General features: G+C 38.6%; 1 protein-coding gene across 7 annotated transcripts in view; it reads right to left on the reverse strand.

Moving 5' to 3' along the window:
- Window positions 1-27,102, reverse strand: part of Mctp1 (multiple C2 and transmembrane domain containing 1) — a 658,641-nt gene that overhangs the window by 206,762 nt on the left and 424,777 nt on the right. For all 7 annotated transcript variants that reach the window (XM_052159581.1, XM_052159579.1, XM_052159580.1 and 4 more), the window contains 2 exons: window positions 16,456-16,620; window positions 14,111-14,241 (listed from right to left, as the gene is read on the reverse strand). In XM_052159581.1, the coding sequence (XP_052015541.1) occupies window positions 14,111-14,241; window positions 16,456-16,620 (296 nt within the window). The remainder of the gene's footprint in view (window positions 1-14,110; window positions 14,242-16,455; window positions 16,621-27,102) is intronic.

Consider the following 27,102-nt stretch of genomic DNA (forward strand, 5'->3'; position numbering starts at 1 on the left):
ACAGAGAATAAAACCATTCAGGATATAAAAATGGAAATAGAAACATTAAGAAATCACAAAGGGAGATAACCCTGGGGATAAAAAAAATCTAGGAAAGAGATCAGGAGTCATAGACACTAGCATCACCAACAAAATACAAGAGATAGAAGAGAAAAAGTTAGATTATCAGCTGCAGAAGATACCATAGAAAACATTGTGACAACAGTCAAAGAAAATGCAAAAGGCAAAAGTTCCTAACCCAAAACAACCAGGAAATCCAGGACACAATGAGAAGACCAAACCTAAGGATTATAGGTATAAAAGAAAGCAAAGATGCCCAACTTAAAGGGCCAGGAAATATCTTCAGCAAAATTATAGAATAAAAATTCCATAACCTAGAGAAAGATGCCCATGAACATACAAGAAGCCTACAGAAATCCAAATAGATCGGAGCAGAAAAGAAATTCCTCCTGTCACATAATAAAACACTAAATGCACAAAACAATGAAAAATATTAAAAGCAGTAAGGGAAAAATGTCAAGTAACATATAAAGGCAGACCTATCAGAATTATACCAGACTTCTCAACAGAGACTCTAAAAGTCAGAAGATCAGCAGATTTCATACAGATCCTAAGAGAACACAAATGACAGCCCAGGCTAATATACCCAGCAAAACTCTCAATTACCATAAATGGAGAAACAAAATTATTTCAAGACAAAAAACAAATCTGCACAATATCTTTCTACAAATATGGCCCTACAAAGGATAATAGATAGAAAACTCCAACACAAGGAGGAAAAGTAAACCATAGAAAAAATTAAAAAATTAATTTTCTTTCAACAAACTCAAAGAAGATAGCCACACAAACATAATTTCACCTCTAACAACAAAAATAACAGGAAGAAACAGTAATTTTTACTTAATAACTCATAACTTAGTGGACACAATTCCTCAACAAAAAGAAATAGACTAACAGGCTATGTAAAAAGGACCCAGCATTTTGCTGCACATAGGAAACGCACCTCAGTGTCAAAGACAGACACTACCTCAGAGTAAAAGGCTGGAAAACAATTTTCCAAGAAAATGGTCCCAAGAATCAAGTTGGAATAGCCATTCTAATATTGAATAAAATCGGCTTTCAACCAAAAGTCATCAAAAAATATAAGAAAGCACACTTCATACTCATCAAAGGAAAAATCTATCAAGATGAACTCTCAGTTCTGAACATCTATACTACAAATGCAAGAGCATTCATAAAAGAGTATTCATAAATTCATACTAAAGCTCAAAGCACACATTGTACCTCACACAATAATAGTGGGAGATTTCAACAGCCCAATCTCAGCAATGAACAGATTTTGGAAAGAAAAACTAAACAGAGACACAGTGAAACTAATAGAAGTTATGGACCAAATGGATTTAACAGATATCTATAGAACATTTCATCCTAAAACAAAAGAATATACATTCTTCTCAACACCTCATGGTACCTTCCCCCAAATTGACCATATAATTGGTCACAAGACAAGCCTCAACAAATACAAGAAGATTGCCATAGTCCCATTCCATGGTAGCCAAGCAATTCTCTACTCAATGATAACTTTGTCAAGAAAGAAGTAGAGAAAGAATTTAAAGACTTTTTAGAATTTAATGAAAATGAAGGCATATCATACCAAAATGTCTGGGACACAATGAAAGCAGTATTAAGAGGAAAACTCATAGCTCTAAGTGCCTCCAAAAAGAAACTGGAAAGAACATACACTAGCAGCTTGACAGCACATCTGAAAGCTTTAGAACAAAAACAAGTAAGTACACCCAAGTGAAATAGATGGCAGGAAATAATCAAACTCAGGGCTGAAATCAACAACATAGGAAAAAAAAACTATACAAAGAATCAATCAAACCAGGAGCTGGTTCTTTGAGAAAATCAACAAGATAGATAAACCCTAAGCCAGACTAATCAGAGAGCACAGAGACAGTATCCAAATTAACCAAATCAGAAAAGAAAAGGGAGACATAACGACAGAAACTGAAGAAATTAAAAAAAATCACTAGATCCTACTACAAAAGCCTATATTCAACAAAACTGAAAAATCTGGATGAAATGGACAATTTTCTAGACAGATCCTAGATGCCAAACTTAAATTGGGATCAGATAAGCCATTTTACAGTCCCATAGCCCCTAAAGAAATAGCAACAGTCATTAAAAGTCTCCCAATCAAAAAAAAAAAAAAAATAAAAATAAAAAAGCTCAGGATTTAATACAGAATTCCATCAGACCTTTGAAGATGTAAAACCAATACTCTTCAAACTCTTCCACAAAATAGAAACAGAAGGTACAGTATCCAATTCATTCTACGAAGCCACACTTATGCTTATTATATGTAAACCACACAAAGACCCAACAAAGAAAGAGAACTTCAGACTAATTTCCCTAATGAATGTAGATGCAAAAATACTCAATAAAATTCTTGCAAACTGAATCCAAAAACATAAAAACAATCATTCATCATGATCAAGGAAACTTCATTCCTGGGATGCAAGGATGTTTCAACATACAAAAATCCATAAATGTAATCCACTATATAAACAAACTCAAAGGAAAAAACCCCACAAGATCATCTTATTAGATGCAGAAAAAGCATTTGACAAAATCCAACACACTTTCACGGTAAAAGTCTTGAAAAAATCAGGCATTCAAGGCCCATACCTAAACATAGTAAAATATGTACTAAAATATATGTATATTTACGATATACAGCAAACCAGTAGCCAACATCAAACTAAATGGAGAGAACCTTGAAGCAATTCCAATAAAAATCAGGGACTAGACGAGGCTACTTACTGTCTCTGCATCTATTTGATATAGTACTTGCATTCTAGCTAGAGTAATTAGACAACCAAAGGATAGGCAGGATAAATAGACTGAGAAAGAAATTAGGGAACCAACACCATTCATAATACCCACAAATAATATAAAATACCTTGTTGTGACTCTAACCAAGCAAGTGAAAGATCTGTATGACAAGAAGTTTAAGTATCTGAAGAAAGAAATCCAAAAAGATCTCAGAAGATGGAAAGATCTCTCATGGATTGGTACGATTAATATAGTAAAAATAGCTATCTTGCTGAAAACAATCTACACATTGAGTGCAATCCTTATCAAAATTCCAACTCAATTCTTCATAGTGTTAGAAAGAGCAATTTGAAAATTCATTTGGAATAAACACTCCAGGATAGTGAAATTTATTCTCAACAATAAAAGAACTTCTAGGGAAATCACCATCTCTGACCTTTAGATGTATTACAGAGCAATAGTGATAAAAACTGCATGGTATTGGTACAGAGACAGGCCGGAAGATCTATGGGATAGAATTGAAGACCCAGAAATGAATGCACACACCTATAGTCACTTAATCTTTGACAAAGAAACTAAAACCATCCAGTGGAAAAGAGACAGCATTTTCAACAAATGCTACTGGTTCAACTGGTGGTCAGCTTGTAGAAGAATGCACATGGATCCATTCTTATCTTCTTGTACAAAGCTCAAGTTCAACTGGATCAAGGACCTCTACATAAAACCAGATACACTGAAACTAATAGAACAGAAAGTGGGGAAAAGCCTCGAACACACGGTCACAGGGGAAATTTTCCTGAATAGAAGACTGATGGCTTACGCTCTAAGATTAACAATGCACACGTGGGCCCTCATAAAATTGCCAAGCTTCTGTAAGGCAAAGGACACTGTCAAAAGGACAAAAGGGCAACCAACAAACTGGGAAAAGATCTAATCTTACATTTGATAGAGGGCTAATATCCAATATATACAAAGAACTCAAGAAGTTATGCTCTAGAGACTCAAATAACCTTATTAAAAATGGGGTACAGAGATAAAGAATTTTCAACTGAGGAATGGCCGACAAGCACCTAAAGAAATGTCCAACATCCTTAGTCCTCATGGAAATGTATATCAAAACAACCTTGAGATTCCACCTCACACCAGTTAGAATGGCTAGGATCAAAACTCAGGTGACAGCAGATGCTGGCTAGGATGTGGAGAAAGAGATGCACTCCTCCATTGTTGGTGGAATTGTGTCTTAGTCAGGGTTTCTATTCCTGCACAAACATCATGACCAAGAAGCAAGTTGGGGAGGAAAGAGTTTATTCAGCTTACACTTCCACATTGCTGTTTATCACCAAAAGAGGTCAAGACTGGAACTCAAGCAGGTCAGGAAGCAGGAGCTGATGCAGAGGCCATGGAGGGATTTTTCTTACTGGCTTGCTTCCCATGGCTTGCTCAGCCTGCTCTCTTATAGAACCCAAGAACACCAGCCCAGAGGTGGTACCATCCACAAGGGTCCCTCCCCAATTGATCACTAATTGAGAAAATGCCCCACAGCTGGATCTCATGGAGGCATTTCCCCAACTGAAGCTCCTTTCTCTGTGGTAACACCAGCCTGTGTCAAGTTAACACACAAAACCAGCCGGTACAGATTGCAAGCTGGTACAACCACTCTGGAAATCAGTCAGGCAGTTCCTTAGAAAATTAGACAAATTACCTGAGGACCCATCTATATCCCTCCTGGGCATATACCTAGAAGATGCTCCAACATATAACAAGGACATGTGTTCCATCTATGTTCATAGCAGCCTTATTTATAATAGCCAAAAGCTGAAAAGAACCCAGATGTCCTTCAACAGAGGAATGGATACAGAAAATGTGGTATATTTACACAATGGAGTACTACTCAGCTATTAAAAACAATGGTTTCATGAAATTCTAAGGAAAATGGATAGAACTAAAAAATATTATCCGGAGGAGGTAACCCAATAACAAAAGAACACACAAGCTATGTACTTGCTGATAAGTGGATATTAGCCCAAAAGCTCGGAATACCCAAGATACAATTCACTGACCACATGAAGCTCAAGAAGAAGGAAGACCAAAGTGTGGATACTTGGGTCCCTCTTAAAAGGGGGAACAAAATACTCATGGGAGGAAATATGGAGACAAAGTGTGGAGCAGAGACTGAAGAAAAGGCCATCCAGAGACTGCCCCACCTAGGGATCCATCCCATATACAGTCACCAAACCCAGATATTGTTATGCTAAGAAGTGCATGCTGACAGGAGCCTGATATAGCTGTCTCCTGAGAGGATCTTCCAGAACCTGACAAATACAGAGGTGGATGCTCACAGCCAACCATTGGTCTGAGCATAGGGTCCCTAGTGGAGTAGTTAGAGAAAGGACTGAAGGAGCTGAAGGGGTTGCAACCCTATAGGAGGAACAACAATATCAACTAACCAGAACCGCCCCCCCTCCCCCCAGATCTCCCAGGGACTAAACCATCAACCAAAGAGTACACATGGAGGAACCCATGGCTCCAGCTGCATATGTGGCAGAGGATGGCCCTGTTGGGCATCAATTTGAGAAGAGGCCCTTCGTCCTGTGAAGGCTTGTTGCCCCAGTGTAGGAGAATGAGAGGGAGGGGAGGTGGGAGTGGGTGAGTGAGGGAACACTCTCATAGAAGCAGGGGGAGGACCGGGAAAGGGGATATTATTTGAAATGTAAATAAAGAAAATATCCAATATAAAAAGAAACATATCAACTCCTTTATCAATGAATTTCAAAGTGTAGAGTATACCCCGAAGTACTGGCTTGATATTTTGAAGCCACCCTGATTAGTAAGATGTTTTAAAATGAACCTCCAGAAATGGAAAAGAAGTCTCTTGGATTTTCATTAGTATGGGTGAAATGTATATGAACAACAACCACCACCACCACAACAACAACAATAACAACAACAACAACAACAATTTTGCACTCTTTTTTAAAAAACCCAATTATACCAAAGGTCATATAATGTTATACAAAGCTTTAAAAAAGTCTGACTATATCAGATCTGCTTTATATTACTATAACCAAAAGTCCATAAAATACTACAAATTTATCTAGTATGAATCAGTATAGATCACACTTCTTTGGAGTGTTTACAATGGAAAAAATTCAGCATGGAACAACTGATGTGTTTTCGAGTTATTTCTATTGCCGACATTAAATAAGAAATAACATGGCTGAATTTCTGCTGTCCAAAGTTACAAGGATTCGGCTGTATTGGGAGATTTTCCTATTAGAACACACTTCTTTAAACTTAAAAGCTTCCTTATTCATGTCCTTGAAGGTAAATTACTGAATTGGCATATAGAATCAATACATATATATTGATTCAATATGTGTTACCAAGAAATGATCTTGGAAACTTTGCCCATTATTTAGGAAATGTTGAAATGAGCACAAATTCGAAACTTTCTGAACAAAACAATAACTCTTCAACCAAAAATTAAAATTAATTTAAATGTTATCTGTCATCTTAAGGAAATATTTAAGTACGTAAATCCTCAGTCAGTAAATCAGTAAACATACAATGATTTAATAAAACAAAATAATTAGTTTACAATGTTCTGTGTCTCTATCTCTGTGCTTTCCTGCTAACAATGCAGTATGGTTTTCCCTGCCTCATTTGTACAGGAAGCCGGGGTCATTGTAGTTTTGCTGTCACAAATAAATGCCCCATACCAGGATCAGTTTGTGTTGAATATGCAAATACATTGATCTTACGCTTCAAGGTCAAAGGCTGATTTCCCCTTTGCCATGCTACACCAAGACATACATGTTCACCTCATATTCCAATTTTATCCTTGCCAAAATTCTAGCATTGTTTCATGCTGTGTAATCGGGAAACTCATTCTTTGCTTAGAACTCGCCAATCTAAAGTAAGTTTTGTGTCATATATTATTTAATTAAACTTTTCTTAAACTTCGATTTTCCACTCAAGCTTACACTGGCAACTCTGTTGAACTGGGGAGTACCAACACCAACATCCTGAAACATTCAGTGAATAACTAACAACTCGATTATGTAAAAATGCACATCTCCCCAAACCAATGCCACTTTAAAGATATATAGATATTTTACACACTGATAAATAATACCATAAACCTTGCCAAATTGGATCACAGATAACTACAATTGAGTAAACTTCTATGCTATACCATTTACTTATTCTTCATGTTCATAAAAGCAACTTGCTCTCTGACAGGCCTCGTTCTTGGTGATTTACTTCAGCTGTCAGCAACCAATTTGTTCAGATTAATGCTCTGCATGAAAGTCAACAATTATGAGGATTTATTATCTGATTACCATAAAGGTAGAAGTCTGTCTTGTCTGCCAAAATGCAGGTGATTGGAAAGTTAACAAATGACATTAGTTCAACTTCACCTGAAATCTATAGTTCAACAACAGGTAAGATTTGTTGTTCAAACTTGCAATATGATGACCATCATCTAAATTGGTTTACTAACTACTTATTTTATTGAGGAGTTGAAGACTTCCAGAAAAAATGCTGAATACACACTGTGGTAAACGGAATGTGAGCTTTAGAGTCAGGAGAGTTGGATGTGTACCAGGATCAGTTATTCCACCAGCATAATTGTTGAGAAGCCTCTGAACTAACTTTGGCTTTGCTCTTTGTATCAGCAGAACTGGCACGACACACACTTTCCTTCTGTGCCATCATGTTGAGCTGCAGATAATATGGCTACAAACTTTAAAATGTTCATCATTGTCATTACTAATCTCTGTTCTTGGTGAATGTACTTCTATGTAAACAAAAACAACAAAATGTGTAAACTCCCACATATCACAATGATGAATAATGTCAAGAAGAAACCAACATCTAGCCCATACGTCTTATCATGTTTAATGATGATATACTTGGAGGCATCTCTGTAGAATCCATAAATGCTAGCTTTTCAGTTTTTATTCAACTATTGTGCTGAATATCTGAGCCAGAACAATCAGGCAAAAGGAAGAAATGAAGGCAAGTTGTTACTATTTGAATATAATATGATCTTATTTATAGAATATCTCAAAGCTCCAAAGCCCACCAAAACCTATTACAGCAATAAAACATTTTTTTCAAAACTGCAAGATCCAAAATCAATGGATAAATATTGGTACTAATGCTATTGATCAAAAGCAAAATTCCTGAAAGAATAGAAAGAAAACAAACCAATTAGCTGTAAGAGTAAAATACTTGAGAATAAAGTGAACCAATTTAGAATAAAAGCATGGAAGATGTGTTCATTTGATTGCATTGAAATACTCCATATTGTTAAAATTTCCATGCTACTCAAAGTGATCTCCAGATGCAATATAGTTTCTATGAGAGTATGAACAACATTCCACGAATAGCTAACATTCTTAATCAAACAAACAGTCAAACTCACACTACCTGACTTCCAATATACCAATTAATGAAATTTAGACAAATGGACTAGAATTCAGAGCCTAGAGCCCTACAGCAAGATATCCATAAGCAAAGATGTTCAGCAAATGTGCTAGAAATATGGAGCACTGCATAGGCAGACTCTTCAAGGAATCGTCTCAGGAAAACTGGATATTCACATGCAGAAATCAGACCATGGTCTTTCCCATGTACCAACCATTGCAAAATAGAGTAAAGACTTTAGCAGAAGACGTCAAATCACAAAAGCATTGAGAGAAAATAAATACATACTCAGATACTTTACTGTCATGTTTAATGTGGTGTTTCATATAGCCTTCATTTAGTAGACCCTAAACGTACCTATACACTCATGGATAAGCAACATATAATACATACTTACAGTAGAATATTATTTTTCCTAAAATAACAAAATTCTGTTTTTTAATACTAGAATTTTCCAAAAAGTCAAGAAGCATGGAATCTATCATTTATGGCTACACAGATACAACAGGAAGCCAATACACTGAGTAAACTAATCCACACAGAAAACAGTAGTTAGTGCCATGGTCTCACTGACATGGCATCTAAAACAGCCGACTGCACAAAAGCTGTAAATAGATTAGAGGAGTAGAGGTTCAAGAGGCTTGGAGGAACAGAGAGATGGAGTGATGAGGAAACGCTGACTGGTCAGTATAAGGCTCAGCTGATAGAGGATGGTGTGAGTTCTGGTGTGCTGTGGTACAATAGTGTGGTAACACTATTGGATGTGTGTGGTAGAACCTTCCCCTGATGAATAAAGATTTCAAGGGACCAATCACTGGGCTAGTAGGCTGGACTTTGGGGTTGGAGAGAGGAAGAGAGGAAGCAGGAGAAAGTTACTTCCTTTTGGACTGAGGCAGTCTAAGTGATAGATCTGCCACTACAGGATTTAACCTAGAATAGCTTACAAAATTAGAATACTAGTTTCTGCACCCAGCGATTGTGTTACCTGTTGATTCCAAACTAAGACTGTGTGGTGTTTTCCTTTATGCAGTGAATTAACTGGGTTCCAGAGAAATGCACGGTGGCAGGGCACCCCAGCCAGTCACAGGAATTCGGCAGCAGGGGGTGTGTGGCAGCAGCCTGCCATGGGCTTTATCCAGACAGGTGGAGAGATTTCGGAGCCTTGAGTCAGAGAGACTGCCGGGCTGAGAGCGGGCTGGCCTGCCCACTGGTGCCTTGCCAGCGACAGTGTGGCTTACAACTTAATATTTCATACAACAGGTGTGTCTACATTTATAATGCTACATGAAAGATAGTGAATGTTTCTATCAACTATCCGTACATGAGGATTAGAAATGCTTATGTTAATTTAAACACTGCACCTTAAAACATCACATAATACCCTAAAATATGTACAATTTTATATGTTAATTAAAATGTTGTAGTAAAAGTATCTTGATAAATGTATCAACTAGTTTTTCTTCTAAATCTATTAGCTTAGCATTTTATTTTTTTTCAATTTTTTATTTATTTATTTTTTTTTTGAGACACGGTTTCTCTGTGTAGCCCTGGCTCTCCTGGAACTCACTCTGTAGACCAGGCTGGCCTCAAACTCCGCCTGCCTCTGCCTCCCAAGTGCTGGGATTAAGGACATGTGCCACTGCCCACAGAGATTAGCATTTTAAGTACGAGCACTTGCAAGACATGACCTTACCAGTGAATTTTCTCTTTTGTATAATACAAATACCTCTTTTCACAATTGTATTTGGAATTTTTGCCTTTTACCAAGTCATGTTCATAGTGACAATGTAGTTACAGTGGGCATCAAATCATTCTTTATTTAAAGAATGAACATTCATACTTTCCGATATTAAATCAAGCTTTAATTGCTTGTAATCAAATTAAAGAATTTTTGCTGAGCATATATGCCACACACTTTCTGCACAGTAAACGCACATTCAAATATTCCTCCTGCCATGTAGTTTGCATTGTGGTACAGTGAAGTGGACGATCAAATAGAATAAGGAAGATGCACAGTATGGTGGCTATGTCTATACAACATTAGCAGATTAGGAGAAAGGGACGATTAGGAAAACAGTTTACCAGACCTATGACAGTGCAAAAGCAAGGCAGGCAGGTGACTTGAAGAAAGGGGCTCACAGATGAGGAAACATCTGGTGTACTTTGGGAGCAGTCTAGTGCCCGTTCTGATGGGAGGGTAGAAGAGGAAGGATTTCAGTGCGCAGGTATAGGACCACATCACACAGAGCACTGTAGTTCATAGAGGGACTTTGTTTCCCCACAGATCATTCATGGGAAACAACTGAAGACCTCTGAAGAGAGTAGTTAAATTATTTTATTTGTGTTTCTTTTTTTCCTCTTGGGCCTGGAGAGGTGGCACAATAAGTAAAGGTTCTTGCTGTGCACTTAGGGACCCAATTTCAACCCCTGGGACACATGGAAGATGGAAGAGAGGAGATCCCACAGTCTTGGCCTCTGAGTTTGATGTGTGTGCTGTGTCTTATGCACAAGCATAAACCTGCATCACATAGCATGCATTCAAATATATTAAATAAAAGTTTTGAATGTTCTTTATAGTCCACATGCTGCTGAAGTTGCAGCAGTCTCTGCCACTCTTTGAGCCATTACAAGACATCTAGCAATAATAGCAACACCAAGGAAGATATGGAAAACTCTGGTAAGAAAAAAAAAAAAAAACACATACAAGTCCAGGAGCAAAAGGAAGCGGTTAGAAGGCAGGGTGTGGGCCAAGCCCGACAACCCTGCTCTGTCTGAGCACACTGCAAGTGACCCCAGGAGTGGATTCTAAGAACCTGAAGGCTTAGGTAGCCAAGGCAGCGTCAGGAGTCCCTTAGTAAAGAACTTAGCAAATGGATTTCAAACCATAGAGCTTAAGTGATTTACACTAGAATTGCTAATAGTGGAGTTACCCCAGCTTCCAAGGAAGAGGCAGGAACAGGTCCAACAGACTGTATATTCGAAAAGAAATAAAACCTTATTAAAAAACTCAGATGATGCTGGTTACTGCATCGAACAAGACTGTTAGATAAGGAGAAGGGTGGAACGGGCTGTGCTGTCGTGGTTGGCGCGGAAGCAGGTTGCTGTCAACCTGGAAGTACAGTGACAGGGGTGATGAGGGTCCCCAAAGATTCATGTACTGAAGGATCCTCTCACAGCCCGAGGATACAAGAATACATATAGAATCTTCAAGAGGTGAGTCTCACAGAAGATCTTCATGCAGCGGGCTGCAGCCTGGATGAAAGTTTGGACTGCTGGTGTGTCTGATGAATGTGAGGGGGGAAAAAAGACAAAAAGATGACTGGTATTTTCAGTGTCAGCAAGGAACAAAGGAAACTCTTGAAAGAAGAGATTTCGGGCATTGGGAGTCGGGTTAACGGGGTGTCTGCACTGAAGCAGCATTTTCCTCACTCAGATAGTAACAGTAGGAAGTCGGCTATGAGACTCTGGGGCTGAAAGAAGGTAGAGTGGCCCTCACCTTGGCAGTTCTCAGACAGTAGGTGGTGCAGGAAGGACAGGAAGCAATACAATGCCCTCACTGGGGGGGGGGGGGCGGATTCGGAGCATTTGCTTTAGAACTGTGGTTGGAAAAGGATAAGGACAGAAAATGCAAAGCAGTATTCAGAGCAGGAGGTAATACGGTATCTTGGGAGTCAGGTGAAAAATGTTTCAAGGTATGGAAGCCATCAGCTAGTTCCTGCTCTGCTGCTGGGCGAGGGGAGGTGGCCAGTGCGCTGCCTGGCTTGGGGCTGCAGAAGCCTGGCCTGGTGGACTCCGGTGAGAAGGGGACACAGTTTTCACCGCTCAGATTGTTATGCTTCCCCACGTCAGGTTTGAACCCATTCCTGAGAGTCAGCCTTGCTTTCACCGTGATCAAACGAGACCCACCATTGAGTTTTCCTTTATAAAACATACTTTCAAAAATATGTTGCCCAGCATTGAAAATAAGCAGCAAAAACAAAAACAAAAACCCAAAACCCCAACAACAGAATAGGCCAATCCCAGAAGCAAGGTGGGGTGAGGGGCCTTGGCCTCTTCTCTCCCTCTTTCCCACTGGGGAGGAAGAGGAAGGACTGCACAGCATGGCCTGTGACGCTTCACAATATCCAAAGTTAGAAATTCTTTCCAAGGAAAGAAACGCATAAACAATAGCTTGTCATTATGAAATAAAAGTGGAGAGGGCAGAGAAGAACCACGGTAGGCGGCAGCCAGAGCAGGAGCCAGTGGCCTCTAGCGCGCAGGCCCCTCGCCCTGGAAATCGGTGAAGGAGCAGGCTCCACGCGTGTTATCTGATTGCGACAACAGGAACTCGTTCTGTAAACTATGAAAAGCAGTGAGTGTTCGTGTGGCAGCAAGGAGAGCGCTGCAGTCTGAGGCTGGCAGACACGCACTGACACAAGCTACTGGGAGACACCAAAGCGAACAAAAGAACCTTGAGCAAACTCCGACAGTAGTATTTTTCTGAGGGGGCACAGTGCAACAGATGTCAGCTTTCAAAAGGATTGGAGTATACACTACAATTCCTAGACCACATGGTATCGCCCACCTTACATGTAAGGCATTGGGCGTTAATGGAAACTTAGCTTCATCTTCTATTTTACAAGCATGAGGTGAAAACTATAAATAGTTTTGTCAGAATCATTTAAATAAAAATGAAGAGTGTAATACTATTTGGGTAATATTTGGGTGTAATATTTGGGTTTGATTCCTGCTTTTACTTTTTGACTAAAATTTCCTTTACTCTGGGAATGTATGAATTCTCCTTGGATTGTAAATTCAGTGACTTGGAATGTCTGTGAAAAACTTTGAAGAAAGATTCTTTAAAACAACAAAGCTCTCTACACACCCTGCTTTTTTAATGCTCGCAAGTTTCCACACATTGTGCTGCAGTGCACATATGTAACTGTCAAAAAATATAAAAATAGGCTTTGTAATCAGAAAACAATTCCTCTCATTCAACTGGTCGACCCAAATAACCTCAGCGTGGGGAGGGGGAGGGGGCGGGGGCAGGGGGGATAGTGCAGATCCTCAGATACCCCTGCTGTGTCATCAGGTCAGCATGAGTCTGCCTCACTTGTGCTTTTCCTTTTTTAAAATTCTGGAACTCTACCGATTTATGAACGCCTAAGAGAGTCAAGGATCCTCGGAGGGAGTTGTAGGAAATAATGCATTTTATGGTCACAATCTGCTTGGAGAGAACAAACATTATCGCAGTTCACTTTCCAGCCTTGAATGTGTTCTTTGTTCCTCTAAGTGTCCCATATCAGACGAAATTCCTCTTTCTCAACTCCCATAACTTTTGTGCACAACAATTTTGACATCTGGAGAAAATTTCTTGATATCAGTTTGAAATTGCCTGTCCATCAACTAGGCAAAGCTGCCACCTACTGGTCATTCTTTGAATCTACACTTTTCAGTTCTAGGTGGTACTGCAATGATTGTAGCCAGTGATTGTCATGTTTCCCCCTTGTTCCAAAACCTTCCGGATCTTGAGGAGCATTAGAAAATAGTTATGGGTGTGGTTGTTTTTGAAATAGGCTGTTATGTGCCCAGCACTGCAAGGAAATCTGCTGGGAAGGAGACCCGGGCCCTTCGTTTGACTCGCCCTCTGCAGTTGCTGAGGAAGGAGGGATCTCACGCTAGCCTTTGGGGCTTCTGTCACGGAATCCACACCCTAGCAAAAATAAAAGAATTCTAGAAAAAAAGAAGGTTCCTTCTTTCGAAACTGTAAACATCATTGACAACAACCACATTTAAAGAAAACATTCTTTCACCAAAACCTTGCCATCTCTAAGGTAATGAAGCCGCAGTTTGCACAAACCTTCCAATGAAGTCATCTCTCTTTCCAGCATCTTTGTCCCAGGCAGTGATGTCCATGATCCCGCCTCTTTCTTCATAGAGATGGAAATCAAATTGCTCCCTCCACTGAGGGTTCAAAGTTTTGGGCATAATCTGGAAAGCAAAAAAGTTATTGTATTATCAGTAGTAGTATTTAAGCATCATTTAGAGACAAAGCAGAAAGTCTTGTTAGGGACCATAGTTCATTCAACTGAAACTTCTGGGGTGCACATGCATGTCAGTCAGTCAACCATCTTTGTTGCTTTGTTGTTATGGGCATGTCCAGATAAATTAGAAGTAAGCCCTTAACTATCTTACACAACATACACAAAATATGAAGTATAAAGAAGAGGTAAGCTATCCATGAAATAACTCATTTGGATACCGACATTTATTCAGCACAGTTTCTGTCTGAAGGAAGTACACATAGTCAGTTATCTTGTAATAAAAGAAAATGAAAATTCTCAGAGTTCCCGTTTCCACTTCTTCCTCATGTACATGGATGTCTAAAGTGCATGAAAAGCAGGTGGTGGGCTGTGTGGGAGTGGAAGGAAGTAGATTTGGGGCCGCTCAGCACACTATGCCTTTAACATTTAATATCGCTGTGCTATTCCACTTCACGTACAGGGAAATGGCACACATGTGTGTGATCTTCATGTTGCATAAACAACAGGACATCTAGACTGCAATTTTGTGATTTCAAGAATTTAGAGAAGACACCTAGTAAGCCAGTAAACTAAGTTTCCAGTATTAATGTGCTATAAATTCCATTTAGCATTTGGTCAGGCTGAATTCATATTTGTTTCTTTGTCATTCTTGTTTTTAAAAGGTCAAATGTAGTGGCCTTTCCTCTCTTTAATGGATGGCAGACAGATCTTTCGATGTGAAGAATTTGAAAGCAATGATGTATGCGTATGCAAGGTAATGCAAATGAATCACAACTTTAAAGTTCATAATCTGAAATTAATCTGCAATATATCATGGACAGAAAGATCAAAGAGAGACATGTGTCTATAGTGGGGTTCCTATTTCATATCTACAGAGGAGAATTATAAAACTAAGCCTAGTAAAACATGCAAATTGTGTTAAGAAAAACAGAAGTGGCCATAGATACCTATCTTTGGGAATAGTCGTTATATCTACAATTTCCATGTGGGCCTCGGTCAGGTTACCAAACAGCCTGAGAACAACACCTACTGCCTGTTAATGAGTCAGTGCTGTATACTTTGAATTAAGTACTGATGAAGACTTTCTGTGCTAGAAGGAAACTAGACAGGATGTTGAGCCAAAAAATATCTATGCAGATGAGTCCACTAAAGGCAAGAATTTTTTTTACAAAAATAGAATGTGATCTTTATGTAATTCAGGATGGATGGAGCACTCATCTTAAGCTGTCTGTAAATGCTAGCTAGAAAGAGTGAAAGCTACTAAAATTACACATAACAAGATATAGTCCTGGACAGTAAGTCTTTGTCATTATCATTAGCTTCATAAATAACGTGCTCCTACTATTACTTAATATATTACTACTAAGAAAAATTGTTACTGTACAAATATTACTAATGCCACTAATCTTCCTCCTTCTGTTTTTAGCACTTACTGGGTACTTAAGATCACAGCAGTACTCTAAGCCCTTTTTATGCCTATTATACATTTATTTAATCGCTTCAATAACTTGCTTAGGCATGTATTGTTTTAGCTCTATTTCTGTATTGCTACTGTTCATGCCTCGTGACAACAGCAGGGTTTGTCTCTTTGTTTCCTAAAAACTTTTAAATGTCCTAGATATGACATGGACATTGCAATCATGAACACATGGTAGGTGAGGGTCAATTTAGGAAGAATGAATGTTTTAGGAGGAGTGAGAGGGGAGAAAGAAGAGAAGTGAATTGTAATTGTAATACATTTTATATAACTATAATATAAAATTTAAAAGTTATGATATGATTAAATAAAGTGCAAAACAATTTTTAAAAATTGGTTAAATTTAAAAATTGGTTTCTATTGGTCAAAGTCAGATTGTATAACATGACTCAGAGTAATTTGAGAGACTTTGACTATATGCAAAATCATGCATGTATCAGAGCTGGTCCATCTCAACACCCTTGGTCTTTTCTGTGGCTATGTATTGCTCTTTCTGGGGTATTATTGTTTTGTTTTGTTTTCTCTTAAATCTCACAAAGGTGCAGAGAGCAAGGGTTCTGTGTACTAGATGAAGACACTGAGGGAGAAGAGCAGAGTGGGTCACTCCAGGCCGCCTGGCCCCCAGGCTGCTTTCAGACATGTTCCTCCCAACAGGGTCAGCAGCACCGATGGATGGAGACGTACCTTGCTCTTGTACTTCTGATGGCCAAGCCGGAACTTCACGTATGGGTCACTCAACCCATTGGAATCCATTGCTTTGAGGTCTCGACCCTCAATCAAGGTGATGCTGACTATCCCTCTCCACAGATGTGATTTCCTGTGCTGGTCTGACAGGCGTAAACTGTGGGTCTGAAATGTTGGCAGAGAAGAAATAAGTTAGCTTATCCTGTTTTAAACTGTAATCTCTGAGTTGGTCCGGCTCTTTTTCCTGGTATAGTTTTCCAAATAGAAGTTAGTCAACTATTATGGTTAAAAGAAAAAATAATTTAGGGAGTATTATGTATGAGTTATAATATTATTAACAGATTGTGAATTATCAGCTCCTGTTATATAGAGGAGTATCTAAGCACTGCAGCCTTTCATCTCCTTAAATTTAAACATAGAGATATGCCATGTCAAAATGAGAGAGATGAAGTAAGACCACAGCTATGCTGTCCTATTTAATTTTCAATGGTTTAACTTTTAGAGGTTATTTTTCTATGTTAGAAATGGATTCTTCTTATGACTCTAAGCTAAAAGGTTAGTTGAAAGCAAGCCTTAGAAAAATTTAAAACTGTCTTATTAGGAGATAAATGACTCTCTGGAGAACCACTTAAGGGACAACAGAGCACAAAATTTTAGCTCACCAGAAATCTTGCTTTTCTTTTAAACTTGCATCACAAATATTTACAATTACTTTTAAGTTAAAATGTGATTTATATTGGTATTCATCTGAATGCTTCCTTTATTCTGTTACATGAACACAGTCTTGTTAATAATTTCTAATATACTCCATTCTAAATCACAATATTCAGGCTACTGAACAAGTTCATTTTTTTTTTAAATTATCGATTCTACTAAAATATCTTCATGATTTAAAAAAAAAAGCTTAACAGCACTTAAAGCAATCTGGAGAAAGAGTAGTAGCACTAACATGTTCTATTGGAGTCAGCAAGAGATGCCACAGAATTATTGTTTCTGTTGTTAATAGTGTTTGTCTCACAGCTGTGTCATGAAGAAATTCAGCTCTCCACAGGTAAGTTACAGGCTAACTTTATTTGATGTTGAATCCCTTCTACAACCACTTGATGATCTTACAGCCTGCCTCATTCATTCTCCTCCCATTTTGAACCCATAGAGCTTTTCTATACCACACTAATGCCATTTTACATGTGATCATAAAATGTCATATTTCAAGGTGCATTTATCAGGAAAATAAAAACTTGAATTCTTCAAAAGACAACAGTTCTAGTGTTGGCACTATTTCCATGGACATCTTCGTAAACAATGTGGTATACTTGTTTAACAGCAACTTTTGGGCATGATGCTGTCCCTGTCTTGTTAACATCAATCCTCACCTCACCAGTGAGCCTCAAGAACAGTGCTTACATGACTCCAGAAGGACAAGAGAAGACGCAGAAAATGCATCAAGTTCCATAGAACTCTGCTTTCTCTGCCTCCGTCTGTTCCACACACTGGGTTTCTACACTGGATTTTGTTTGAACAAAGTATTTCTTAGAACAATTGCTTAGAATTTATTGCACCAAACAATGGCTAAGGGTTTTCATTTCTTTGCTTTAGAGTAGCAGTGTCATGTCAGTTGATTAGCTGTAGTAGTGTTGAGGATTGAACCTGGGAGCTCTTGCACGTAGGCAAGCACTCTACCACAGAACTGCCTGTTGCTAGGTTGTGACTGGACAGCGATGCTGAGATTATGCAACACCAGCACTCAGACACTTTTCTAAACCTTGGCTAGGAAGGCTTCGCTGAGAAGCATGGTTGGCGTGTGTCCTTTAGTCAAGAACACAGGTAAATAACGGCCGAGTCACACAGAGCTTCACATGTTAAAAGTGTGCATATATCATCTGTAACATTTGGTTGCAACTTAAAATGTGCATAAATGCCAGATCTATTTATAGATGTGTAATCTAGGCACAGAGTGTTGAGATACTAAATGGTGCATGTAGGACTAGAATCCTGGATATTTTAGGTTTTAATCTCGATATTTTCCCCCAAAAATATAATAAGTATTTAGGATAGACACGGTCTTACATGCTTAAAGATAATAATGATTTAAATAAAGAACTCAAAATAGTACTCTCCAGTTAAGTGGGTGGTTAATACAGAGGTAATTTTCTAGTAGAGGGTTTCCTATATGGTAAATAGATCATGCATGTTATCACATAACAGACTAAATCATACTAAAGTACGTGTTCCTCTGCAAACTCTCCAAAGTGCTTATCCATGACAGACTCGTACTCATGTACGTGTTCCTCCAAAAACTCTCCAGAGTAGATGAAATCACACCCACAGCCAAAGTGACATGGACACAATCTTGGCTGCACATTGTCATGAACAATGTTGAGACAGTTTCTTCATAGTAGGACACCTGAAACCTGTATCTGTTAGTCTCCTTCCCATTTCTCTCTCCTTTTATTAAATTTTTTTTAACAGAACACAAATAAATGAGGAAGGCAAAGCAAGGTTCCCATAGAGGGGCCGTCAACATCCATCATTGTGAAGAAATGTTTTCTTAGAAGCTAGAAGGCTCTTTCCTAAGCAACACAGGGAACAGAGGAGAAGGAGGAACAGTCTTTACAAGGAACAGTTAACGACTGTGGGAATTAGGGAGGTGCTTTATAATGGGCTAAGAAGAATAAGAAGGTCCTGAGCATGAACTGATCAGAGATTTTTAAGAGATGGTTTTACCTTTAATGACTGTTGTTCAAAATGACACATTTCATACAAGAAACTCTTATTGAGAAAGTCCATAATTTGAGTAAACAATATAGTCATTACACAGATACACACTTGATTTTGGCTATGAAGTGTAGAAAGTTAATAACAGTACAAGGTAAATGAGGAACATGTCAGGTTAGGTAGTCACCACCAGCAAAAGAAGGTCACTGGGCACGACTGGTCCTTCACAGCAACGGTGGAGTTTCCTTCCATACATGTAATTAATGACTGACTGGAAATATTCAAAAAACCACTTTTGTACTGAACATATGCAGAACTTGTTTTGTCATTATTCTTAAACAATGCAGTACGACAGCTAGCTACATAGCATTTATGCTGTATTCATTATCATAAATAATCCATAAGGATTTAAAGTGTGGACATGTGTAGTTTTACTCTAAAGGCTACATCAACTTGATTCCTGGACTTGATTCAAGTTCACAGGAAGTAGTTGAAATGGCTTCTCCACCTAACTGCCATACACTAAGAAGTCTATAATCACATCTTTCTAGAAATTTCTGTGTAATTTTGGCATTTGGCCCCTTTCCTGGATTTATTTTTCTTGTATTTGATATTCAAAACAGTTATCTAAGGTACTAAAGATGAAAAATACTCTTCAGTGTGGACATAGGGGGACATGTACAAAATACATTCCATAAAGCACAGCGGCCTCCTATTCCTGGAACAGTCATCCATTCTGACCTTTGTTAAAATCCAGGGTTCTGGGGGACACCTTAAACGGATAGTGATGAGCTGAACCCCACAGTTAAAGCCTCCTGAAAACCACTACCAACACTGATATCTCCTGGTACCTTTGGCCACTTGTTCTTTACTAGCACCTAACCTGGGACCTCTGGTCACTCTCTGCCTCAGAAATGTGCTGCCTCTGTAAAGCCAATGTATAAATGTGTGGCCCTTGGAGCAGGGGCACCAGTGCTGCTGGAAACAGACCAGAAATCCAGTCTTTGGTCCTTCTCAGGGCAGTGGCATTAGATACTAAGAGCTCTGCTCAGCACGGGGTTAATCAGAGCACTGGTGATTCTAATGTCTGCTCAACTATGAGAGACCAGATTTTAAACATTACATCATTCACATGTACACTGGCCCTTACCTGTGTTCTAACACCTATTATTAATTTATGTAATCATAACTATTATCTGCTCTCTGGCATGAATATTACCTACATTTTTTGAAGTTTTTAGTGGTGCTTTTAAGTATACTTCTCAAGAAAACAGCTTATTCTGAAGATTTGAACAATTAAGAGAATTAGGTGCCTATTGAATAATTTTGAAAATTTTATTTTTATGTCCCGTTTAAAATATTTTCCTCATAGAATGTGTCTAAACAATACACATTTATTGAGGTACTAATGCTCATTTAACTGAAACTACTTACTGAGAAACTATTGAAACAGAGTGAGGAACAGAGCTACAGTGGCCCTCTCCAAGTTACACCAAGGAGTTGGCTATTTAAAGTGTTGTTCTCAGGTAAGTACTTGCTAAATCAGAATTATATTTGGCAGAGAAAGAAAACAGGAAGGAAAAAATAAGATGATGTAATGCAAGTTAAAAGCCAAAATCTATGACAATTGGTGAAGGAAATAATCCTTCAGCTTTTAAAGCAATTGGATAGCAAATTTTAGCAGTAAAAAATTTTAAACTCATCTGTCTGCTCCTAAGTGGATATGATTCAATCTTGGGGGGGGGTTGTTAAAGAACCAAGTCTTTATCACATGTGCTGTGTGTGTGACTCTCCTACCTAGCAGTATCTTAGGACCACTCTCCGCAGACAGACTCATTCAATTTTAGAATAGAGACTATCAACATGTCAGAGAACACTGTGAATTTTAAGGTGTGATCGAATTTGTTAATAATATGTAGCTTTAGTAAGAATTTAAGATGAATTAGTTGGCACTTTAAAAATAATGTTAGTTTACTTATATATATTTTTTAAAATATCAGGAATATAATTCCCTTTGACGTGTCTAAAATGTTCAGATAGAAAGTGGTATTCAGTACAGGACCTCAGCCTCAGAATACAGACTTAATTTAAGATAAGATAAGAGCAAGTGGAATGACTTGTGGAACTCATACATGCATTTTGACAATAAGACCTCTGAAGCTGTGTCTGCAGAAGCCCAGGGCAGGGAGAATGGGCTGGTATTCCTCCGGTTGGGAATAAATGGTCAGACGTCTAAAACTCTTGATTGAACAGCACGTAAAATTAATGTTCAAAACATATATTCTTAATCCTCTGCAATTCTTAGACACTTTCTTGTAGTGCAGTGAATATGAGCCCCAGTCCAATGTAGAGTGTCTAGCTGTGACGTGCTTTCAGTAGGGAGATACTGCCTGGTAAGAATTACGGGGTGATGGAGCCTGCTTAGTGGTTTCAGTTTGTTGTTGATATATGATTCTGAATGGATTCCTCACACCCCATATCTGATGCCATAAAATTTTTGGAAAGTTTTTTTTTCTAATTTGAAAACAGACAGGCTCAAGAAAAATAAATGTTCCATGGACAACAATAATCAATTGTCCTTTCATATATGTGGGCAAATCTAATGAAATTCAAACAAAATCTAAGTAGAGGTTTTCTCCACTTATTTTTGTGCTTTGACATTCACAAAAGCAACCAAAGGAAACCAAGAGCCACAGAGGTCACTTCACTCATGGCACTGTGGGCAAAAGACAGAACGCAGGCGAAGAGAGGCCTGACAGAGGGGCTCGGGGATCACCAGGTCAGGGCAGCGTGGTACATTTAAGGCTCCGACAGTCGACAGTCGCTTGAAAGGGTTTCTGACCAACAGTGAGGGAGGAGAGCCCAGGTTTTTCACCACAGGGAGAAGTGACTTAGGACAGTCTGAAACCTGGGTTAGATCATGTTGAAAAGCAAGCTTAGTGAACACCATGGATGCTGGAGTCTCCTGCCCTATTTTTTATGACATGCATCTCTTTGAAGGTAAAATAACAAGAACAAAAAGGCCAATATACCAAATGTGGAGAGACTGCCAAGTCTGAGACTTTAATTTGAGATTTCTTACCTGCCATTCTCCCCTCCACCCTCCCCCCTTCCCCCTCTAAAGACAGAGCCTAAAAAGTTTATGACACAAACAGATTTATTGTTACAAGTTTTCAATTAGCTTTGGGTTTCATATGGAATATAATCTGGCTGTTGAGAAAGGCCAATTAGAAGCTTAAAGAAATAAGTTATCTGGCACTTAAGTACATGTTATTCAGTAAAGCAGATGAATATTTTCTATTTGCATTGTCTTCTAAAGCCTATCAGCAAGGTATGCTCTACCATACAAATTGCATACATATCTATATTCTCATTCTATTTAATAAGAGTTACAAATCACATTGTCTAAAATACCAAATAGTAGCAGGATATATCCTCACTGACTATATCCAGATTGAAAGATAAGAATCAAAATCCATCTGTGTAGAAGTAGCAGACGACTGACCAAACAGTCCAATCAGCTCTCTGGTACGTACACATGACTCTTGGCTTTTCTTACCCTGCTTGAGTTACCTGTGTAAATCCGAATCCCTCCAAATGAGACCCAGACGCTGCGAGACTGGAGAGGAAGGCATGGCTTGTCTACTCAGACGAGCTTTGTGTAATCAACTCGTTTCTCTATTTTCAGCACAGAGCCACCACACGCTTTTATTTAATATAATGATCTACAGGCCACAACAAAGAAAAGATAGTGCCAGCCTAGGATGACTGTTTCATGCTGCAAAAACTAGGCAGTGGAGCAATTATTCCCTCAGTCTCTGCTAGAGGGGCATGCTTGGCACTTGCCGTTTCTTACAGAGTTTATTCCAGAGAATTGCAGCTGGGTGTTCAGGTCCAACAAAGACACTGGCTCTGTAGTCTTCTTCCCCTCAAAGCCCGCAGTGCTTTGTGTAGCCTGGTGCAAAGTGTCTTCCCAATAATAAAACTCCAAACCCTTCTTTTGAAGATGATTTACAGCTACCGTAAACATCAGAGTAACTTCTGAAATTCATCCCTCATTTTTCTCTCATTGTTTCCTGATACACTATATGGTGCCCGGAAGTTAATTATATTTAAGGTCTTTTAACTATCCAGTATAAATTTGTGGCCAAATAGATCTCAAACCTTTATTGTGATGTTCAAGTACATCTCAACAGAAAATAGTCATATATATTTTAACCATATTTCAAAATTAAAACATCTATGCAAATTTACCAATGATATAGGAAAGAAAAATAATAGCCCTTGATTTGACCCACTAGACTTTTTTTTTAAAGCTTTAAGTTAAAATTTATAAATATTTCAAGGGTCTTATTTTCCTATCTAACATAGAAATGATCTGTGGCCCTTTCTGAGGGGTATATAATACATACTTGAGGTTTTCATGATGCAAGTGCAGGAGCACATGGCCAGATCCTTCTCTTAGTTAACATCTCTTCCCCTTTGCTGCAGTCTTTCACCTGACTACAATACTGCTTGACCTGATCATAAAGCACACCCTGATGATGTCACTCTTATGTGACCATAAGGCACTCCTTGATGATGTCACTCTGCACTAACCATAAAGCCTGTCCTGATGTCACTCTGTCCTGACCATAAGGCTGTTAGTCTGACCTGTTCTGCTTTTCCTACATGCTCTTTTTTGCCTATAATGAACCTGTCTCCCATCTTTATGTTGTCTTAGTATATTCCTGTTCTTTCCATTAAAAATTAATCATTAATTTACTCTGGTGCTTTCAGTGAACTAGTTTCTTCAATTCACTCCCTTATCAAATCTAGATGTCTGCTCAGTGGAGAGGGCTGAGGAGAAACTCAAGCATGCTAGGTATTTGAAAGAAATGTTCTATAATAGACATTTACCTTCATTTGAAATAATGTTAATAATAAAATTCTGACTTAATTAGAATAACCTGATTTGACTTCCCATAATCTTTCTTATTTTCAGGAGAAACATGGTAATTGCCATGTCCACTGTGTAATGCTCTGTCCTGAGATCCAGCATCCCAATGAATTCTAAATACTGTGCTTTTGGGTAATTATAATTCCTCTGTGCCACTTTTGCCTTTTATTTTTATTATTTTCTTTCAATAAAGGTAAAATATAGGTAGACTAATTGCTAATATTAGTAATTAATTTGTAATTAAGCTCCCCTGGGATTTAGATCTACTCAATGTAAATGTACATAATATTAATCCTTATAACACAAAGGATAAAGGTTTCTTTCTTCACAAAACAAGTATACATTCTTTTTTCTTTCTTTTAATAATCTCTTTTGAAAGCTAGTGTGTGTGTCTGTCTGTGTGTGTGCGCGCGCATGTGGGCACGTGTTTGTGTGTGTGTGTGTGTGTGTGTGTGTGAGCAGGTGCAGGTGTACTGGCTGGTTTTGTGTCAACTTGACACAGGCTGGAGTTATCACAGGGAAAGGAGCTTCAATTGGGGAAGTGCCTCCATGAGATCCAGCTGTAGGGAATTTTCTCAGTTGGTAATCAAGTTGGTCTCTTGTGGGCAGTGCCATCCCTGGGTTGGTAGAACTGGGTTCTATAAGAAAGCAAGCTGAGCAAGCCAGGGGAAGCAAACCAGTAAGTAACATCCCTCCATGGCCTCTGCATCAGCTCCTGCTTTCTGACCTGCTTGCCAGTCCTGACTTCTTTGGTGATGAACAGCAGTGTGGAAGTGTAAGCTCAATAAACCCTTTCCTCCCCAACTTGCTTCTTGGTCATGATGTTTGTGCAGGAACAGAAACCCTGACTAAGTCAGCATGTGAATACAGTCCCTATGAAGGAGAGAGTGGTTGGGTCTTCTAGAACTGCTGTTACTAGTGGCTTTGAACTATGGGATTTGTGTGCTGAGAACCAAACATAGATTCTCAGCAAAAGAGACTTTACTTCAGCTTCTATTTTATTAATGTACTTATTAATAATTATTTTTGTGATTACAACTAGACCATTTCCCCCGCCTCCACAACCTCCCATGTATTCCTCATGCTCTCCCAAACTCTTGCTCTCTTTTTCAGTTTTTGTTGTTGTTGTGTGTCTGCATGCATATGCATGCATAGAAATATTCCTAAATAAATAAATACAACCTTCTCAGTCTCTACAATGTTACTGGTTTTCAAAGCTGACCATTTGGTATTGGATAACTATTTGGTGACTCTTCCCTGAGGAAGACTATTTCTCCATCTCTCAGCATCTCCCCTGACTGTAGTTCTTGGTTTAGAGTTGGCCTCAAGAGCCTGAATATTAGGTTGCCTATTGAGTCCACCCTTGCTTAGGTCATGTTTAGGCAGACACATTTGTTAGACTTCTGACATTTCTAGGAGATAAAATCTCACAAAATATTCTGCATGCCTCTAACTCTTGTGATCTTTCTGTCTCTTCTGCAAAAAACCCTGAACCTTTTATATTGAAATTGTGTTGCACAGGAATCATTTTGTACTAAGTTCTACACCTCAGCCTTTTGATTAGTTGTGGTTTTCTGTAATGGTCTTCGTATTTTGTAAAGCGAAGACTTGGGGGGCAGGGTTGTTTTGTTAAGGATGACTATATCTGGCTAGATCCTGAAGAAGAATGTCTTATTGATTTTGAAGTTACCTTACAAGTGAATGAGTTTTCTAAAAGCATTTTCATACTTAACGCTCCATGTAAAGGTTTTATATAAATATTGAGTCTTTTTTCATAAAAATTTCTAAGGAAAACATTCCTTCATATGTATCCCTAAAATGTTCCTGAAAATACAGATACTTCATGGGCAGGGAGGGAGATACGGGGCCACTTATCAGAATGACTTCCGATTCGAATATATGAGATACTTCTCATCCTAACTAGACTTGATTTCTGATTATCAGGTTTTAGATGGGATATCAAACAAGCAACTATTCAGTAAGTATGTGACTGGTTTGCAGGGCATTTTCTTGGTCAGCAACTCAAATGGAAGCCCTGCTGATACTTATTCTTTAAAACATTTGTATCTATGCATTCAGAAAGAGTATAATATCGGTCCTGGTCACAGCTTCTGTGTTCTTCAGAGAAAAGACATCACTGGTCTGAGCCTCATTTCCTCATTGGTAGAATAAATGTCCCCTAAAAGAGTTTGCCATTTGTTCAATTAATCTGTAACCCACTCAGGGTGATGTGCCCAGATGACAAATCACCACTGCATCCTGGATGCCAAAAAGCCATCATTTAAACCTATATTTTTATTGTTCTAAAATCAGATACTCCAAGAAATAGAGAAATATTATTGAGGAATATTAAGAGAAGAAAGAACAGAAGCAAATAGGATGCACTGTTAAGTGGAAGACTAACTTGGAACAACGAAGCAGAAGGGCGTTGAACGATCCCCTTGGATGGAACATAGACTAGCAGCAACTACAGAGTTGGTCCTGGCCATGCATCTTGACTGAGTTTGCAGCACAGAAAACAAACAACACAGGGTGAGTGTCCCAAAGACTGTTCTCAAATAAGCAAAGTCATCTTCCATTTAAGGATTTGAATAAAGCCAGTCTTTACATTCTTGGGCCATAGGTGAGCACAGAAGAGGAACAATGATTATTTTGGTAAGAGTTACTAAAGTAACTTTAGTCAAGGCAGCTCCAGTAAAGACAGTAGGAAGGAGATATCAAGCTACAGTCATTCATACAAGCCCACAACAATAAAAGGCTGCAAAAAGATATGTGTGCTGGAGCAGGCAGGGATGTGCAGATGTGGCTTTGAGTGGCTCACTGGTCATTGCCTAAGTTAATGTGGAACTCAGTTTGCTGAAGAGACATGCCACAAATCTTAAAATTTTGAAGGGAAAATAAACTTTTTTAATATCAATGCTTTGAAACCAAGAAAAGAAAATAGCAAATATTTAAGAATGCAACAATTTCACTGCAAGGTCTACTGCTACAAA

Source organism: Apodemus sylvaticus, chromosome 16 (assembly GCF_947179515.1).
Source record: "Apodemus sylvaticus chromosome 16, mApoSyl1.1, whole genome shotgun sequence".
Classification (NCBI taxonomy): Eukaryota; Metazoa; Chordata; class Mammalia; order Rodentia; family Muridae; genus Apodemus; species Apodemus sylvaticus.